The sequence below is a fragment of the Mauremys reevesii genome, linkage group 2 (genome assembly GCF_016161935.1).
Source record: "Mauremys reevesii isolate NIE-2019 linkage group 2, ASM1616193v1, whole genome shotgun sequence".
NCBI lineage: Eukaryota > Metazoa > Chordata > Testudines > Geoemydidae > Mauremys > Mauremys reevesii.
In genome coordinates, this window is record NC_052624.1 from 281935603 (window position 1) to 281955470 (window position 19868).

The 19868-nt window shown below is 56.4% G+C and overlaps 1 protein-coding gene across 6 annotated transcripts in view; it reads right to left on the minus strand.

Annotated features, from left to right (window-relative positions):
* LOC120398927 (1-phosphatidylinositol 4,5-bisphosphate phosphodiesterase gamma-1-like) overlaps positions 1 to 19868 on the minus strand; it is a 76187-nt gene that overhangs the window by 23818 nt on the left and 32501 nt on the right. For 5 of the 6 annotated variants that reach the window (XR_005594826.1, XM_039526701.1, XM_039526700.1 and 2 more), the window contains 9 exons: positions 14306 to 14455; positions 13305 to 13398; positions 12859 to 12906; positions 6859 to 6943; positions 5682 to 5762; positions 5204 to 5238; positions 3313 to 3385; positions 2513 to 2614; positions 1596 to 1714 (listed from right to left, as the gene is read on the minus strand). Coding sequence is in view for 5 of the 6 variants with exons in the window: in XM_039526700.1 (XP_039382634.1) it covers positions 1596 to 1714; positions 2513 to 2614; positions 3313 to 3385; positions 5204 to 5238; positions 5682 to 5762; positions 6859 to 6943; positions 12859 to 12906; positions 13305 to 13398; positions 14306 to 14455 (787 nt within the window). In the remaining variant the exon portion in view is untranslated. Of the gene's footprint in view, positions 1 to 1595; positions 1715 to 2512; positions 2615 to 3312; positions 3386 to 5203; positions 5239 to 5681; positions 5763 to 6858; positions 6944 to 12858; positions 12907 to 13304; positions 13399 to 14305; positions 14456 to 19815; positions 19835 to 19868 lie in introns of those variants that run through there. The other variant, XM_039526702.1, reaches the window with a different exon arrangement.

Genomic DNA, 19868 nt, shown 5'->3' on the forward strand with positions numbered 1-19868 from the left:
CCCCTGCTCCTGCCAGTGCCGCCTGGGCTCGGGAGACCCATCCGAGGCCCAAAGCCACAGGGCCAGGCCCACAGCTGGTGTAAATCAGCAGAGCTCCATTGGAGCCAATGGGCCAGATCCCCAGTTGGTGTAAATGGGCAGAGCTCCATTGGAGTCAATGGGCCAGATCCCCGGCTGGTGTAAATCAGCAGAGCTCCGTTGGAGTCAATGGGCCAGATCCCCGGCTGGTGTAAATGGGCAGAGCTCTGTTGGAGTCAATGGGCCAGATCCCTGGCTGGTGTAAATCAGCAGAGCTCCGTTGGAGTCAATGGGACAGATCCCCAGCTGGTGTAAATGGGCAGAGCTCCATTGGAGCCAATGGGCCGGATCCCCAGCTAGTGTAAATGGGCAGAGCTCCATTGGAGTCAATGGGCCAGATCCCTGGCTGGTGTAAATGGGCAGAGCTCCATTGGTGTCAATGAGCCAGATCCCTGGCTGGTGTAACTGGGCAGAGCTGCATTGGTGTAAATGGGCAGAGCTCCGTTGGTGTCAATGGGCCAGGCCCACAGCTGGTGTAAATGGGCAGAGCTCCATTGGAGCCAATGGGCCAGATCCCCGGCTGGTGTAAATGGGCAGAGCTCCGTTGGAGTCAACAGGCCAGATCCTCAGCTGGTGTAAATCAGCAGAGCACCATTGGAGCCAATGGGCCAGATCCCCGGCTGGTGTAAATGGGCAGAGCTCCATTGGGGTCAATGGGCCAGATCCCTGGCTGGTGTAAATGGGCAGAGCTCCATTGGAGTCAATGGGACAGATCCCTGGCTGGTGTAAATCAGCAGAGCTCCACTGGAGTCAATGGGACAGATCCCTGGCTGGTGTAAATGGGCAGCGCTCCATTGGAGTCAATGGGACAGATCCCCGGCTGGTGTAAATCAGCAGAGTTCCACTGGAGTCAATGGGCCAGATACCCAGCTGATGTAAATCAGCAGAGCTCCGTTGGAGTCAATGGGCCAGATCCCCGGTTGGTGTAAATCAGAAGAGCTCCGTTGGAGTCAATGGGCCAGATCCCCAGCTGGTGTAAATCAGAAGAGCTCCATTGGCATCAATGGGCCAGATCCCCGGCTGGTGTAAATGGGCAGAGCTGCATTGGAGTCAATGGGCCAGATCCCCGGCTGGTGTAAATGGGCAGAGCTCCATTGGGGTCAATGGGCCAGATCCCCGGCTGGTGTAAATGAGCAGAGCTCCATTGAAGCCAATGGAGTTGCTGGTTTAGCCCAGCCGAGACACTGGCCCATGTTTTCCAGTCCCTGCTTACAAGGAAATGTCCAGGAATCCCATGTCCTAGATGGACAGAGAAGTGGGGCAATCCCTGCAGAACTCCCAGGGGAGGCTAAAGGGAAATCCCCCCTCCCCCCGGTCACTATTGCATCGCAGGCCAGAGCCCTTCTGGAGCTCAAACACCAGACTAGTGGCTCCCCAAGTCTGCAGAATGGCTCCTAGGGCTGCAGTGGGAGGCACCCGTTCCGCTCAGCCCCCCTGATACCCCAGCCCTGTGCCGCTTTATCTTCGCCCCACCATGCTGGGGGCCCTTTGTCGGTGGGCTGACCCCAAGCTCTTACGTATTGTGGGAGGAGGAGATCCAGTAGTGGGACAGCGGGTAGTTCATCTCCTCTGGGACCACCCGCTCGTACTTGGCGTCCATGACCATGTTTTCCCTGGAGAACAGGTACGTCAGAAACTGAGGACAGAAGGAAAGCTGGTTAGAGCAACACGAGGCGGGTCAGGCTCCAGGACACCGGGGGTCACCCCAGGCAAAGGGGAGAGATGGGTGTGGGGCCAAAGCACTAACAGGAGTCGGGAAAGGGAGAGAAGTTGGTGGAGAAGACCTGCCAGCAGCAGAGGACGAGCTGAGGAACACAGTCCAGTGAGTACGGCTAGAGATGGGCTTCAGACACAGGGTCTGGAATGTGGACTTTTCCAAAATGTGAGGGGGAGGGGTTCTCTCTTTCAATACAACTGGCCTGTCTAAATACATGTAGTGCAATCACCTGTGGAATTCACTGCTGCACCTGCACACAGTCACCTGATGGAGGTGGATTCTGGAGCCAATCTGTAGCTGTGCCCCTTAAACAAGGATAATTCAAACCTGATGCTTCAGGGCACAAGGAAATCACCTGGAAGGGTCAGGAAGGAATATCAATCCCCAAATGTGCAGCACTGTCCACTAGCCAGATGGGTGGTTTATTGCGTCCTTTTAAGCCTCAGGCATTGGTCATCAATGGAGGCTGGGACAGCAGTCTATAAGCCCCCTTGGTCTGATCTGGCATGGCCCATCCTAACCTCCAGTCTGAAGTGTACATTGTTATAAATACACCTACATCCGTGTGCACCAATTCAACAAACCCTAACTAATCTAGAGATTTTATCTGCCCCAGGTGGGAGTCTGAGCTCCGCTGGTGGGCAGAGCTCATGGAGTTGCTAAGGAGATGGCTGAGGCAGGAGGATGGGCTGGGATCCGGGGTACATATTCCCCTACCTCATCCAGCTGGAAGAAGGGTTCTGCCATGTCACTGAAGGGGTCCCTGAGGTAGCCACACATGTACTCCCGCACCTTGCCGATGTCACTGGCCCAGGGCTCCTAGGGCAGAGAGCGCAGAAGGCAGCTTTAGGGGGGGAACTGCACCGAAGGTTTGGAGGTGAAACCATGATGGGAATCTCAGATCTGCAAGATCAAGAGCCTTCAGACAGATGGAAGGTGACTGGACTCGGCCCAGGAGACTCACGACCTCTAGCTATGCACAGGGAGCATATACTCCCCACCCCCACCCATCACTGTACCTCCAGACTGACCTGGCCTGTGATGGATTCTCCTTCGCAGCTCAGCATGAGCTGTTCTGATGGTTAATCACCCTGCTGTTAAAAACAGGCACCTTCTTTCTGGTCTGAGTTTGTCAGGCTTCAGCTTCCCCCACCCATCGTAGCTTTCTCTCTGCCACAGCTGGGCACACGCTGCCCTTCCCGGGAGACCACCATGGCCCCTTCATCCCATGGCCTCTCTGCTGAGACTGCCAGCAGAGGATGCCAGCTTCCGTGGTGTTGGGTCTCATGGTCTATCGGGAAGAGGAGAGAGATCCACCGGCTGGACAGCCATTGGATGAGCATGACTTTAGGTTACTAGCAGCCTGGGCTGGCTTTGAGGTAGCCAGACGCTCTCTCAGAACAGCGGCAGTCATGAGAATTTCTGCTATCATCCACTGCATGCCAAGCGGTGCCTGGCAGAAGGGCTCGCAGTCCCTCAGGTACGACAGGGTATTGGACGTGCGCCTTAGCGGATACCTTCTGGTCGTGCTGCAGGAACTTCTGGAAGTCGTACAGTGTAATCTGGCACAGCTCCGCCCGGTCAACGTTCCTGGGGAGGGGCAGGGAGCCGGTCAATGGGAGGGTGTGCAAGCCGGATATGCCAGTCTCCCCCCACCAAACGAGTCAGGCACTGAGTGTATCTCCCCCATACAGATACCTAGTCCCCTTAGTCCCTCCACTATTCCAGCTCTTCCCCCACATCCTCACAGCTTTTCCAATGAACCTGACTTGCACTCGCCTGCCCCTATTACTCCAGCTCAGGGCTCCCCTGACCCAGATCTGCTGATGCCCCTCAATCTCGACCTGCAGCCCCCTGCTACCCCAGCTCTGGGCTCCCCACACAGCTCTGCCAGTGCCCCTCAGGTCTAACCCGCCGCCCCCCGGCTACCCCCGCCCTGGGCTCCCACACAGCTCTGCCAGTGCCCCTCAGTTCTAACCTGCAGCCCCCTGCTACCCCAGCCCTGGGCTCCCCACACACAGCTCTGCCACTGCCCCTCAGTTCTAACCCGCAGCCCCCCCGCTACCCCAGCCCTGGGCTCCCCACACACAGCTCTGCCAGTGCCCCTCAGTTCTAACCCGCAGCCCCCCCGGTACCCCAGCCCTGGGCTCCCCACACACAGCTCTGCCAGTGCCCCTCAGTTCTAACCCGCAGCCCCCCTGCTACCCCAGCCCTGGGCTCCCCACACACAGCTCTGCCAGTGCCCCTCAGTTCTAACCCGCAGCCCCCCCGGTACCCCAGCCCTGGGCTCCCACACACAGCTCTGCCAGTGCCCCTCAGTCCTGACCCGCAGCCCCCTGCTACCCCAGCCCTTGGCTCCCCACACACTGCTCTGCCAGTGCCCCTCTGTTCTAACCCGCAGCCCCCCCGGTATCCCAGCCCTGGGCTCCCCACACACAGCTCTGCCAGTGCCCCTCAGTTCTAACCCGCAGCCCCCCTGCTACCCCAGCCCTGGGCTCCCCACACACAGCTCTGCCACTGCCCCTCAGTTCTAACCCGCAGCCCCCCCGGTACCCCAGCCCTGGGCTCCCCACACACAGCTCTGCCAGTGCCCCTCAGTTCTAACCCGCAGCCCCCGCTACCCCAGCCCTGGGCTCCCACACACAGCTCTGCCACTGCCCCTCAGTTCTAACCCGCAGCCCCCCCACTACCCCAGCCCTGGGCTCCCCACACACAGCTCTGCCAGTGCCCCTCAGTTCTAACCCGCAGCCCCCCTGCTACCCCAGCCCTGGGCTCCCCACACACAGCTCTGCCAGTGCCCCTCAGTTCTAACCCGCAGCCCCCCTGCTACCCCAGCCCTGGGCTCCCCACACACAGCTCTGCCAGTGCCCCTCAGTTCTAACCCGCAGCCCCCCCGGTATCCCAGCCCTGGGCTCCCCACACACAGCTCTGCCACTGCCCCTCAGTTCTAACCCGCAGCCCCCCCGGTACCCCAACCCTGGGCTCCCCACACACAGTGCTGGTGACATGCCCGAGTCTTGACCCACAGCTACCTCCCCAGACGCTGATCTCAGTGACAGCATTAACCCGAGCACCCCAGTCATTGCCCTGGAGTCATTCTGGTTTAATCACTGTGTCCGAGAGTAGAGTCCTGCCTGTTCTTTGGGGATCTAATAGGGTCAGAGTCATGTACCAGCCCATTGTGTCCCGGGCTCAGCTTCACTGTCCCCATCTCTGGGAGCAGGGACAAGCAGAGTGTGGGTGCCCAGTGGTCCCCTCTGTGTGCTGCGGTGGGAGCAGACTTGTGAAGAGACCTCTTGGCTCTGAGTCTCGTTCTCACACACACACAGTGAGCCAGGCTGACCAGCAGGCCGGTGCCCCACCCGGGGCTGGGGCTGGATCTGACAAGGGGGGATCTTTGGTACTCACCGCAAGGGGAAGGAGAGCTCCAGCTGCTCGATGACCTGGAATGCAAAGGGGGGACACGGGCAGGTTAGCCAGCGGAGAAGGTGCCACCTGCAGGCTGGATGGGGACTGGAGGAGGAGGCCCAGGGGGCCTTTGTCTAGAGTCTTGGAAAGCATCAGGCACAAGGCATCTCAGGGCCTGTGGCAGGAATCTGAGCTGCCCCTGGGACCTGCTGCACTGGCAGCAGCCTCCCCTCACTGACTCACTCTAGATGGTCTTCCCCATCTCCTGTCCCTACAACAAAGCCCCCCACTCAGCCAGTTCTGGGGGGCTCTCTCCTGTGGCATGCCAAGTACATTTAGAGTGCTGGAGAAATGTCCATTAATAGTGACGGGCAGCACCATGACCCCACTCTGGCCTTCCTTTCCCATCCCCGGGGCTGGGCCCAGCTGCAGGGTCACCCCAGGCCAGGCAGAGTCACCGAGGGCCCCAACTTCTTACCGATTTCTGAGCATCGAACATTAGATTTTTGTAGAAGTGAGTGAAGTGGGTGAAGGCCATGTCGCTCCTGGCTTCCACTTCCTGTCGGGAGGAAGGAGAGAGACAGAACCTGGTGAGAATGGAACGGGAGGCAGCAGACCCCAGGGCTGAAGGATCTAGGACGACTTCAAGCCCCTGGTGCAGAAGATGGGGAACAAAGGCCTCTGGCTGAAAGCATTGGCTCCAGCGGGATTCCCATGCTGTACCGCTCCAGCTGGGGGCAGCTTGAGTCAAGTCCGTGGGCCATGCGGAGCCCAGGGAGATCTACAATGTGGCCTGCAGCAACCGTCGGGCAGTCCCTGGGGATTCCAGGTCCCAGGATGCAGTGCTACATTCTGAGCCAATATTGTAATCCTGCCTCATGTCTAGAGATGGGCTGGCCGGATTATTTGGAGGGGAGGTTGGAATCGTTGGATGGGGAATGAGCAGCAAATGTGATTGGCCAGCTCTAGGAATGGACTATGATCCTGTGTTTTCCTGTAACTGTCCCTTAGTAACAGGGAGTGCAGGAGGAAGGTACAGATAATCCAGTACAGGCCAGGAGCAGAGGGGCTTCCAGAGAGACCACTTGCCCAGGCGGCATCAGCTGCTCGTTAATGTTCATTGACTGAAGACACCCCTCAAACACATAGCAAAGGAAAGGGAACATAAGAGAACATAAGAATGGCCACACTGGGTCAGACCAAAGGTCCATCTAGCCCAGTGTCCTGTCTCTGACAGTGGCCAATGCCAGGTGCCCCAGAGGAAATGAACAGAACAGGGAATCATCAAGTGATCCATCCCCTGTCGCCCATTCCCAGCTTCTGGCAAACAGAGACTCGGGAATGGGCAGGAGATAACCCTTAGAGGAAAAGCCAATGGGACTGAATGGAGCAGGAGACCCTTTCTCTTGGCTTCACTGCCCATCCTATAGAATTCTATAGCTGGGGGAAGTCCCTGTTCAATTCTATAGGGCAGCTCAACACCTCCCTCCCCACAGGAAGGGTCGATTCTATAGGACTTCAGAGTTGGTTCTGGTTGGTTCTACAAATCTCTACTGGCTTCCCCCCCATCCCATTCTATAGGCCTTGTCTATAAAGGATGGGTCAGAAAAGGAGAGATAAAGGGGGGGAGGAGGAGACCGCGGGAGTGTTCTTACCACAAGCTTGTCCCGCAGGAACCTCATATTGGGCACCCGGTAGTTTACCTGGGGCAGCATGGCCTTCAGATCCTTCACCGTGATACTGCAAGACACACAAAGCAGGAGCCAGGCCTCAGAGCGGGACATGTGGGAGCCCTGCCTCTCATGCAGGCTCAGGGCCTCCAGCTGGCCCCATGGGCTTGGGGCCTTGAGCAATTTCACTCTCGCCCTTCTCCCAGATGAATCTTCAGGAGAGCAAGGGCCTGTTTCCATGAGAAAGAAGAGGGGTCAGGGGCCGCAGGCACTCCAGCCCCCATGGCTCCAGAGCTGCCAGGCATTCGCTGGAGCCCCATAGGTGGTTCATTCAACCTGTGTCTCCCCCAGGGAACTGAACTCTCAGTTCACTGAACAGGGGCTGGCCTCCAGACTGAGCTCGCCCTCAGGAGGTTCCAAAATCGAATCACTTCTGTCTGTGCAACTCCCTAGTGTGGACACACGGAAATGGTGTGGTTTGAGTGGCTGCAGCTCGTGTCACTTAGCCTGGCTGGTACGGAACAGGGTTTGTTCCTGAGCTAGCTGAACACGTGCAGAGCAGATATTGCGTTCAGGGATAGTTCGTTTATTCCAAATAAACAAAGGTGAGCCACTGTAAGAGGTGAAGTTCTAGGCACTGGGAACGCCCAGGTCAGACAGACTGGTCTGAGCAAACCTAGGGATCTCCCATTGCTCATTTTAAAATCTGAGTTACTTAATCTCCTCCTACGAAGGCGGGACTAAGAGGTATTTGTACTAGAATGACACCATCTACTGGGGACGGAGAGGAGAGCAGTTCAGAAACCTGAGAACTAAGACTGATACCTGGAAAGCAGGTCTGGCGGACGGACCAGTTGGGAAGACATTCAACCCTCTGTCTGATTTTGGGCCACACAGTTATTTTGCATAGTCCTCTTAAAAATACCAGCAGCCAGAGGGGTCCTTGCTGCGTACTTGCCGTGAGGACTGTAGCCACAGAATCATAGAAGATTAGGGTTGGAAGAGACCTCAGGAGGTCATCTAGTCTAACCCCCTGCTCAAAGCAGGACCAACCCCAAATAAATCATCCCAGCCAGGGCTTTGTCAAGACGGGCCTTAAAAACCTCTAAGGTGGAGATTCCACCACCTCCTAGGTAACTCATTCCAGTGCTTCACCACCCTCCTAGTGAAACAGTGTTTCCTACTATCCAACCTAGACCTCCCGCACTGCAACTTGAGACCATTGCTCCTTGTTCTGTCATCTCCCACTACTGAGAACAGCCGAGCACCATCCTCTTTGGAACGCCCTTCAGGTAGTTGAAGGCTGCTATCAAAACCCCGCTCACTCTTCTCTTCTGCAGACTAAATAACCCCAGTGCCCTCAGCCTCTCGTCGTAAGTCATGTGCCCCAGCCCCCGATCATTTTTGTTGCCCTCCGCTGGACTCTCTCCAATTTGTCCTCATCCCTTCTGTAGTGGGGGGACCAAAACTGGACACAGTACTCCAGATGTGGCCTCACCAGTGCCGAATAGAGGGGAATAATCACTTCCCTCGATCTGCTGGCAATGGTCCTACTAATGCAGCCCAATATGCTGTTAGCTTTCTTGGCAACAAGGGCACACTGCTGACTCATATCCAGCTTCTCATCCACTGTAATCTTCAGGTCCTTTGCTGCAGAACTGCTGCTTAGCCAGTTGGTCCCCAGCCTGTAGCAGTGCATGGGATTCTTCAGTCCTAAGTGCAGGACTCAGCACTTGTTCTTGTTGAACCTAATCAGATTTCTTTTGGCCCAATCCTCCAATTTGTCTAGGTTACTCTGTATCCTATCCCTACCCTCCAGCATATCTACCTCTCCCCACAGCTTAGTGTCATCTGTGAACTTGCTGAGGGTGCAATCTATCCCATTGTCCAGATCATTAATAAAGATGTTGAACAAAATATAGGGGGGAGGGATAGCTCAGTAGTTTAAGCATTGGCCTGCTAAACCCAGGGTTGTGAGTTCAGTCCTTGAGGGGGCCACTTAGGGATCTGGGGCAAAATGAGTACTTAGTCCTGCTAGTGAAGGCAGGGGGCTGGACTCAATGACCTTTCAAGGTCCCTTCAAGCTCTATGAGATAGGTATATCTCAATGTATCTAGGACCAACCACAGGGGCACTCCACTTGATACCAGCTGCCAACTAGACATGGAGCCATTGATCACTACCCAATGATCTAGCCAGCTTTCTGTCTATTCATCCAATCCATACCTTTTTTACTTGCTGGCAAGAATACTGTGGGAGGCCATATCAAAAGCTTTGCTAAAGTCAAGATATATCACATCCACCACTTTCCCATAGCCACAGAGCCAGTTATCTCATCATAGAAGGCAATCAGGTTGGTCAGGCATGACTTGCCCTTGGTGAATCCATGTTGACTGTTCCTCATCACCTTCCTCTACTCCAAGTGCTTCAAAATGGATTCCTTGAGGACCTGCTCCATGATTTTTTCCAGGGACTGCAGTGAGGCTGACCAGTCTGTAGTTCCCTGGGTTCTCCTTCTTCCCTTTTTTAAAGATGGGCACTATATTTGCCTTTTTCCAATTGTCTGGGACCTCCCCCAATCGCCACGAGTTTTCAAAGATAATGGCCAAGGGCTCTGCAATCACATCAGTCAACTCCCTCAGCACCCTCGGACGCAGTGCATCCAGTTCCATGGATTTGTGTATGTCCAGCATTTCTAAATAGTCCTTAACCTGTTCTTTCTCCACAGAGAGCTGCTCACCACCTCCCAATACTGTGCTGCTCAGCCAGCTCTCCTGGACTCCTTTCCCCCTCATATTAGCCTCCCAAGGGATCCTGCCCATCAGTTCCCTGAGGGAGTCAAAGTCTACTTTTCTGAAGTGCAGAGTCCATATTCTGCTGCTCTCCTTTATTCCTTTTCTCAGGAGCTGGAACTCAACCATCTCATGGTCACTGCTGCCCAGGTTGCCACTCACTTCTACTTCCCCTACCAATTCTCCCCTGTTTGTGAGCAGCAGGTCAAGAGGAGCATGGCCCCTAGTTGGTCCCTCCAGCACTTGCACCAGGAAGTTGTCCCCAACACTCTCCAAAAACTTCCTGGATTGTCTGTTCACTGCTGTATTGCTCTCCCAGCAGATGTCAGGGTAATTGAAGTCCCCCAGGAGAACCAGCGCCTGTGATCTGAAAGCCTCGTCCACCTCATCCTCCTGGTCTGGTGGTCTATAGCAGACGCCCACCATGACATCATGCCATGAGAGTGCCCTTCTCTGAAAGACTAACCTGTATGTGACTTCAGCAAAAGAACCCCACATCAGCAAACCTTTGGTGATGGTGGGGCCAGATCCCCAGCCGGTGTAAATCAAGGCAGCTCCACTGACTTCATACAGTCCCACCCGCTCATGGTTACGTGTGCCGGTGTGTATTTGTTTGCAGAACACGAAGGGGAAGTCGGCCCCGCCCAGTCCTTCCAATCCCAGACCTTGCTGGGGATTCGGCTTGGAAGAGGTGTGTGCAGAATCTAGCATGCTATTGTGTTTGTTCTTCACTGGCATTCGGTCGTGCCTCTGGGGACTAGTTAGGGGCTGAATGATTGCAAGAGCTGATGTTTACGCCTGATTCCCATCCCTAAATGTTGGAAATCCAGTGAACAGACCAGGCCCTGGGTTAATCTGGCCCAGTAAACAGTCCTCGGGGCGTTAAACTCACTAAATATCATCATCAACACTCGGGCAGCCACCAAGCTATTTGGGTTTCAGCAGAACCCAAATGCCCAGCCCTAGGGTTTGGCTTGAATCTAGTTACCCAAATCAGACAGCAGGTGGCAGCATGTTCTATTCCACTCCTGCTCCCCCCTCTCCCCCACCCCCCCCCAGTCTGCACTTGCTAACCTAGTCTACAGCTGCTCAGTGTGTTCTCTGGGATTTGAGGAAGGCCCTGGGTGCAGTTTAGTAGCATGTGCTCTGATCTACACCAGAAAGGGTTTGCTGGTATAGCTACACCAGCAAACCCTCCTAGTGCAGACGCAACTTATAACAGCAAAAGACTTCTTCCCCCAGTAGAGATTATCCCAGATCCCTGAACAAAATAACCTGTCCCAGCAAAGGGATTCTTTTTTGTGGATATAATTGTGTCTACACTGGGGCTGTTGTTGCTGCAGCTGTGGCAGTTAGGGGTGTGATTTTTTCACACTTCTCATTAAGAGAGCTAGGCCAGCCAAACTTTTCCAAGTAGACCGGGCCTGAGATGCCAAGAACCACGTCACTTGATTCCGTGCTGGATGGGCCACGAGCCGTGACTTGGAGCGGCCCCTGGAAGGGCTGGGTACTGGTATGCGACATCAGCGAAGGGAAGGCAGGCAGGAAAAGCTCAGCCGAGTTGCAGAGATGTGGGTCCTGAACCTGAGACGTGCCGAGTGCCGTCCCCGCACGGGGACTCCGATCGGAGGTGTGGGTGCTCTGAGAGTTCAGAGACCAATCACTGACCGGGATACGGGTGCTCAGCACCGCTCAGGATCAGACCGTTAGCATTGCTTTGCTTTCCTTCAGCTGGCCTCACTGAATTTAACGTGATCAGCTTCAACTGCCTTCAGCTCCACGGCCAGGCTCTGCAGCTGCGCCAGAGCGCTGTGCTTGGGAAAGCAACGTCGAGCGGTGTAGGGTGGGGCTAGCACAGGGGGACTCCTGCTGCGTCTCAGAGACTCAGCGGCGCACCATCCCGGCAGGCCTCCCAGGATCCCTGCCGTGTTATTAATACAGCTCTCATCTGGCACTTTGATCACGCTGTGCAATCCGCAATGGTGTACAAATTCCACCCCGTCAAGCTGGGTTGCGGTGTAAGCCCATCGCTGGAGTACCAGAGTGCTTTGTAGGACAATCGCAGGGGGATAACAAAACATGCCTAATCAAATCATCTCAGTGGGATTCTGCCGAGTGCCTGGTGCAGAGAGGCGTCCCTGGAGACTCCCGCAGGGCCGTCCCTTGGGGATAGTCCAGAAGGCCTTTCTCCCTCACTGTGCTTCTGTTTCAGACTTGAATATAGCACTCAGGGCCCCAGGGGACACACCCATGTTTTTGTAAAGCCGATTGTTCCTTCCACACTAGCCCCACTTCCTGTCCCATCTCCCATCATTTCCTGCCCAGGCCCCCTCCTCTTCCTGGATGGAACCCCTCAGTTCCTGTCCGATGTCCTGTTTACACAGAGCTGGCATGCGGCAGGGCCAAGAGCTCATCCTTGGCGGCTGCTGGGCCCCACCCCAGCAGCCATGCCTCATTAGCTAGCTGGACAGAAAGGAACCAAAATGCTGATTAAACAAAAAATGTTAAATCCAGTTTTCTTTCCTCCTCCCCCCCCCAACTCCGCACAGCTTCTCAAAGAGACACTGTCTGATTTCCACCTTCTCCGTTCAGTCCTGTTTGGCTCCAGATTCCTTGAGAGCCTGTTGCAGTGGGATCCTGGCCCTAGCCGCGGCTCTGACAATGGGATCAAATTTTCCCCCTGCTTAAAGCCACAATATCTTAGAACCTGAGCCTGCCTAACAACCAGCCCTCATCCCGCTGCCTTCACATGCTCCAAGCTCCCAGTCAAGCCCGTGGGAGGTCGGACAGCACAAGGGCTGCAGGATCAGGGCTGTCGCTGCTTTATCTCCTGAGGCTTTATCTGCCAGTCTGCGGGGACAGGGTGATGGGGAAGGAGCGGCAGGGCTGTGTGGTGGCAGACAGCTGGAAGGCTGGGCAAGGTCTCATTTCCCCAGCCACCATGAAATGTTTGTCTCCTCTCCCCATCCTCTGAACAGCTCAAGCATTTCTCAGCGCCCAAAGGGGGTTTACCAGCCTCAGGCTCTATCAGGCCAGTTCCCCACATCCTGTGCAGACCGCCCTCCAGTGGCTGCCACAGGAAGTGTGGCAAAGCTGAGCGAGGGGCAGATAGTCTCTGCAGTGACACCTGCTAGGATGAAAACGCCGAGGGTCATCAACCCTCCTTTCGTCTCTGCCTGCCCGCCTCACTCACCTGCCTTCTCTCGTCCTGTCCATCAAGTCAAACTGTTTCCGCAGCCACCTAGTGAGAGGATTGAGAAGTGGATCAGCCTGGAGCCGAGGGGTCCCAGCAGCGACATAGCTAGGAGCGCGGTGCAGTTATCACACATGCTGGGGTGATGGGGTCCAGCCTCTTCAGGAGGAGATTACACCTCAGGAAGGCATTTCATCCCCTCATCAGCACCCCAGCCAGCTCTGGGGCCCGCAATCAATCGGTGCTCTCCAGGATTACTGGCCACCCCAAAATGGGGATGAAGGAAAACCAAACTAGCGATCCTGTCTGCCCTTCACTTCTCCTGGTCCCACCTCACTCTGCAGTGCCCAGGGGTGGCTCGGCTCTCCTGGCCCACCCAGCCCTGCTCTGGAGTGATGGGGCAGAGGGGTCCCCAGCCCCCGAACAGCCCAGCTCCCTGCCCATACCTTTCAACCTGCAGCGGCGTCTGGGCTTTCTGAGTGTCCGTCACCAGCCAGTTCAGGCCCGTCATCCACACGTTGACGTCTTCCTCACAGAAGGCTGAGGAGGGAGGAGAGCAGAGTCCAGCCGTGGGAAGAGCGGGGCTAAGGGACGTTCCCTCTCCTCACTTACATGAGAAACGTAGCTGGGCTGCAATGGTCTGCTCCGGGGCTGACCTCTCCCCACAGCTCAGGGCTACTGAGACTGAGGGATCTGGCTGCTCCTCATCTCTAGCTGAGGTTAGACGATGCACCGAGATGATGCCCTTCTTCGTACAGATAAGAGCACCCTTAGCCAACTGGCTAACCCCTACAGGTGCCGACTTTTATTTTTCATGGTGGGTGCTCCACCCCCATGCTGCCCCGAGGCCCCACCCCCTCTCTGCCCTCTCCCCGAGGCCCCACCCTCACTCCGCCTCTTCCTGCCCCCACTCCGCCCCCTCCCCCAGGTCCCTCGCCCACCGGCCTCTTGCTGCTTTCCGCCCTCCCCCTAGCGCCTCCCAAACAGTTGGGGCTGGTGGGTGCTGAGCACCCATTATTTTTTTCCCATGGGTGTTTAGAGTCCCAGAGCACCCCCCAGAGTTGGCGCCTGTGCCAATGGGCCAAATTCACCCAGACTGTGGCATTCCATCAGGGATGGCCATCACGTCTGGGTGGGGGTGCTTGTCAGGGAGGAGGGATGCTGGGAGAAGGGACTATTGGGGGGAGATGGTGACAACCTGACCTGTCATGTCCCTGCTAAGAGGTTCCATGGCCCTCTTCTCCAGCTCGTGTGTCCACGTCCTGTTTTCCACCACAGCTGATTCCCACCCTCTCCCTTAAACCAGGACATAGCTAGGGTGGGTGGGAAAGTTAGTGAGGCCACCTCATCCATGAAACCCTAATGGCCCTAGGAAGAAGTGGAGGAGGGAAAGAATCAAGATTAGACCCTCCCCGCCTGTCGTCACCCTCTGTCACCCAGTACTGACCAGCAACACTGAGTGTCCGGAGCCTGAAATCCTGTCCATACAGGATGATGAAACACATGGTGGAGTCCAGTTTCCGAGCATCTTCTGGATATCGTTCAAAATCCCGGGAATTCTTCCCTGGGCGGATCTCTTTTATCTCCCGAATGTCAACTAGAGAAGAAAGAGAGGGACACGTGACCCTTTCCCAGAAGCCAGTCCTCATTTTAACTCTTCCATGCCCAGAGCCTTGGCTGCTGTCATGCAGTGTAGTAATTAATAATGACATATTCCGACTGTACCTTTTAGCTGGATTGTGTGCATGAAAATAACTTCAGGCCTCACTGAAATGCAGTCACCTCTGGGGTGGAACACAGCAGCTGCTTAACTGCATGCAGCAGCTTCAGACAGGAAGTGAGGAAGAATCATGTTTCCAACCAAACGCTTGGGAGGAATTTGGGGAGGCAGAATGCATTCAGTCAGGGATACCATTTCTACTCTTGTGAAAAGTACCATGTGATCGGTTATAACCCCAAGCAGCCAGGACTGCAAGTTTATCTGCACAGCGCCCCCTAGCATGTCACTGGGGCTTTGGGGCCTATGCCATCCCAGAGGGAAGCCTGTCGGAGCATGACCACTTTCTGTAAGATAGAGGTTTTCCTTGTGGGTCAGCTGTGCAAGTAGGTCTGCAGTGGAGCTCTGCAGCATCGCTTATGTATTGTGAGCCTTGGAAGGATTCTGGTTTTACTGGTGAATGTTGATTTCCCTGCACACAAACAAACCAACAACAAATCTTTCCACTGATAATAGCTGAAATTGACAGCTAGGCAAAGTACGAAAAATGCTGCTTGAGAACTTATTAAGAGTTTGCTTTTAGGGGATTTGCTTGGTATGCTTTGACGTAACGCAGCCAGTTTGTGTGTGAACGATTGTACAACTTTAACTTTTTGAATCTCAGTCATGAACTAATTATTGTCTGACCTCCGCTATTGTCTGACCCATCCCGATAATTTCCCCCACTGTGAAAAGGTATATCGATACACCTAAAACAATGCTTAAAACCCTTCCTTTTGTGCCGTTGTGAAAAATTAAATTGATAAACATTTTTTAAATGCTTAAAAATGAATATTATCCATCAAAAGTACATATTAAAACATCGAATTCTGCCAAGCCTAGGCATCGTAACTGTGAATGGAGAGCAGAGGGCACGGCCCAGCACTCAGATGCAACCTTACAACAACAAACCAGCAGTAAAATGGCTTCATGTTTGCAACGGGGCTGCAATTCAAAGACTAGAAAGTTATTTTAAAGCGTGCTGGGCAAAGGCCTGGTAACTTTATTTCGGCAAAGCTCTCTCTGAGGGCTGTGGGAGTTTTGCCTGAGTAAAGACTGAGGGGGAATTTCACCCTTGGGCGGGGGCCCAGAACAAAGCCTAGTTAAGTCTTGCTTAAGTCCATACCCTGGTAGGGCTGGAGAAGGAGTTAAGCGGTGCCCTGCTGCACGAGGCTGCCTTTCATTCGGCGAGAGAGGACATGTCACTGTCCTCCAGATGTGTATTTTTAACAGCTAAGCCACTGTGTATGACTGGCCTCTCCTGCATGGTGGGATTCTCGAGCGGCAGAAGCCACAAGAATGGAGCTTGCAAATCAACCAGCGTCATTGCTGGTGAAGCTGTGTGGCAGGCAGACTTGTCTCTGCCATGGAGGAGCCCATGGGTGTGTGACAGAGCCCTGCCCATCTCGATATTGCACTCAAAGGGTCCTGTCACTGTGGGGTCTCTGCCAAAGCTAAGCACTAGCTGGTTCTCATGGGTATTGTGGGGTGTTTGTACAGGAAACCATTTTAGAGTCATGTAACATGTAGACCAGAGGTGGGCAAACTATGGCCCATGGGCCACATCCGGCCCGGGGGATCATCCTGCCCAGCCCCTGAGCCCCCGGCTCCTCCCCCGCAGCTACGCCGCTCAGGGCTGCCCAGAGGATTCAGGGGGCCTGTGGTCTTCGGCGGTGGGGGGCCCCCGCTTTGGTGGTAATTCAGCGGTGAGGGGTCCTTCTGCTCCGGGACCCGCCACCGAAGTGCCCCAAAGACCCGCGGCGGGGACCCCCCACCGCCGAATTGCCGACGGAGACCTGGAGCAGACGAAGCTCCAGGGGCCTCGAAAAACTCTCATGGGGGCCCCTGCAGGTCCTGGGCAAGTGCCCCACTTGCTTTGCCCCGCGGCCCTGGCGCGCTGCGTGGCAGCGCTCTGGGCGGCGGGATTGCGCACTCCTGCCGAGCAGAGCGGCAGCGTGTCTGGCTCGGCCGGGTGGCGGCTGCCAGACATGCTGCTCTGAGTGGCATGGTAAGGGGCCAGGGCCGGGCCCAGGGCGTTGGATAAGGGGCAGGGTGTCCTGGGGGGCAGTCAGGGGACAGAGAACGGTTGAATGGGGCGGAGGTTCGGGGGGGGTGTCAAGGGACAGGGAGCAGGGGCGGTTGGATAGGCGTGGGGTCCCAGGGGCCTGTCAGGGGCAGGGGTGTGGATAGGGCTCAGGGGACAGGGAACGGGGTGGGATAGGCGTGGGGTCCCAGGGGCCTGTCAGGGGCGGGGTGTGGATAGGGGTCAGGGGACAGGAACAGGGGAGTGGGATAGGCGTGGGGTCCCAGGGGCCTGTCAGGGGCAGGTGTGTGGAGGGGGTGGGGGCAGTCCGGGGACTGAGAGCAGAGCGGTTGGATAGGGGGTGGGGTCCCAGGGGGCAGTTAGCAGCAGGGGTCCCGGGAGGGGGCAGTTAGGGGACTGGGAGCAGGGAGGTTGGGTAGGGGTGTGGTCCCAGGGGCAGTTAGCAGCGGGGTCCTGGGAGAGGGCAGTTAGGGGACAAGGAGCGGGGGTGGATGGGTCGGCGGTTCTGAGGGGGCAGTCAGGGGGTGGGAAGTGGGAGGGGTCGGATAGGGGGTGGGGACCAGGCTGTTTGGGGAGGCACAGCCTTCCCTACCCGGCCCTCCATACAGTTTTGTAACCCCCATGTGGCCCTTGGGCCAAAAAGTTTGCCCGCCCCTGATGTAGACTATCGTGCTCCAAAACTGCTGGAGGTAAAACACGCCGTCCCAGGCGGGACGAGTCTCAGAGCTGAGTCAGTGAACACAGCATAATCCACCAGCCCTGGGTCAGGTGCAGGCTGGAGCATTCAGCCGGACTCTGAATCGGGGACTTCAGGGGTGAACCGAAGTTAACAATCGCCCTGATTATGAAACGAGACAAAAGTCTGGGGCTGCGTCAGAGGAGAAAGGGCACGAGATGTTCTCCATTACGGAAGCGGCTCTGCCCGCAGGAAAGGCGGAGCCCAGAGCGCAGGACTGGGCAAACGCTGCAGGGACTGACCATTGCGTGGGAATCACCTTATCAGATGGGAAAGGAACCGGTTAATAAGTACGGGCTCTAGACTGTTTTATATTTTTATCTGTCACCATATGTTGCCAAATTCTTATCAGGGGCAACAGAAGCTCCCTAAAAGTGTGGGGGGGCACCAGTGTCTGAACCATGGCCCCGCCCCCACGCTGCCCCTTCCCCCCAAGGCCCCTCCCATGCCCCCTGCTGCCCCTTCCCAAGGCCCTCCTGCCGCCCCTTCCCCGAGGCCCCAGCCCTGCCACTCCTCCCAAGGCCCCGCCCTAACGCCACCTCTTCCCCCCAAGACCCCACCCTCCACTGGCTCCGCTCCGCCCTCTCCCCCCTGTTGCTTGCCCTTATGCCCGGGGAAAAGTGGGAGGGCATAGCCCCCTGGTCCCCCGGTCCAGCACCCCTGATCCTTATACCTGCTTTTATTTAAATCTTTATCTCAAGCTCGGGCAAACAAACTTCACTTTGGTTTTACTACAGACACGTCTAAGTCCCTTTTGTAGGGGGGAGGGATAGCTCAGTGGTTTGAGCATTGGCCTGCTAAACCCAGGGTTGGGAGCTCAATCCTTGAGGGGGCCACTTAGGGATCTGGGGCAAAAATTGGTCCTGCTAGTGAAAGCAGGGGGCTGGCCTTGATGACCTTTTCAAGGTCCTTTCCAGTTCTAGGAGATTGGTATATCTCCAATTATTACCTTTATTTTTTTATTACCTAAGGAGCGTGTTGAACTGAGGTGACCCCAGGAACGAGGGGGGCGGGCGCTGCTTCCCCAGAGGCAGCGGCTTGTTGGGCAGTGTGGGTGTCCAGAACCATGGGACTGGGCACTCGAGTAACCAAGCAGGGTGTGTACATTGCTAGGCTGTACTGGGGAAGAGTGGGGCTTGTGTTGCCAGCAGCCGGCTCCTTCCCCTGGTGGGCGCCGACCGGGCTCCCTCCCGCGGTAAGCGGGTGGTGGCGATTCACCCCGGACACCTCGATTCACCCCCATAAATGTCACAGGCATCTCGGATGGAGGGGAAAGCGAGCTAGTGCTTTACCAACCTCCTCACAGGGAACGAGAGGGAGGCCGCCCTGCTCCACTCCCAGGCCCACTCTGGAGCATGGACAAGATCACCAGACCCCTGCCCATCTTTCCGTCTCTTTCCCGGGGTGGGGGCCCCAATGCAAGGGCAGGTCTCCAGCCACTCCGAGCCCGTCAGCCGCTGAGCTGCGGCCGCTGGGTGCCTTCCGCAGGGACCGACTGGCATGGCCAGAAGACAGGAGGAGGCAGGGCTGAGAGCAGGGGCTGGGAAATAAATTCAAAGCCTGATCCAGGGCAGGGTGCAGCCAGCTGGGAAGTCAGAAGTGAATCCTGGGCTCCCTGGGAGTGGGGTGGGAGCCTTTCTGCCATGGCTTTACCACACGCCTCCTGGCCATACCATGGAGAAGGGCTCTGATCGGCTGGGCAGAGCGCCAGGCAGGGGTTACGGAAACCCGCGGCCAGTCTCCACCATACGCACATGCACCTGCTCACCCCCCGCCAGGCAAAACAGCCTGGGAGTGGGGGAGGGGCACCGGGCGAGGGGCAGGAGCCAGAATGGGTGAGACACTGCACAGGGGACTGGGCTGAGGTGGGGTCACACTGGGAACAGGGGTAGGAGTCCCGGAGAGCTGATTGCTTCCTGCCCTGCACCTCTGGTCCCCATTCACACCTGGGCTGAGGGGGGTGAAAAACTACAGATCTGACTGGCACTCACGCTGCCCAGTGTGAATGAGACCCAGGGCGCGAGACAGACAGGACTGAAGCCCAGGACCATGGGTAGAGGGCAGAGGAGTTTTGGGCCCCGTGCAGGGAACTGGGTCCTGTGGTACTGGACAGATGTGATCCTATTTCTGTTAGTCTAATCCCTGACAAACGAATCACTGCTGAGAGAGCTCTGTGAGGCTGATATGGGCATCCCGTGTTGGGGGATGTGATGGGGCAGGCTGACAGGGGGTGCAGGTTCCCCTGTGCTGGGGGATGGGACGGAGAATGCTGGCAGGAGTGTGGGCACTGGGCACCCCTGTGCCGGGGGATGGGACGGAGGACGCTGGCAGGGGTGTTGGCACTGGGCGCCCCTGTGCTAGGGGGATGGGACGGAGGAGGCTGATGGCGGTGCGGGCATTGGGCACCCCCGCTGCAGGTACCAGGAAGGAAGATGCCAGCCTCGGAGCGAGGGCAGCTCCTCCCAGCTCCATTG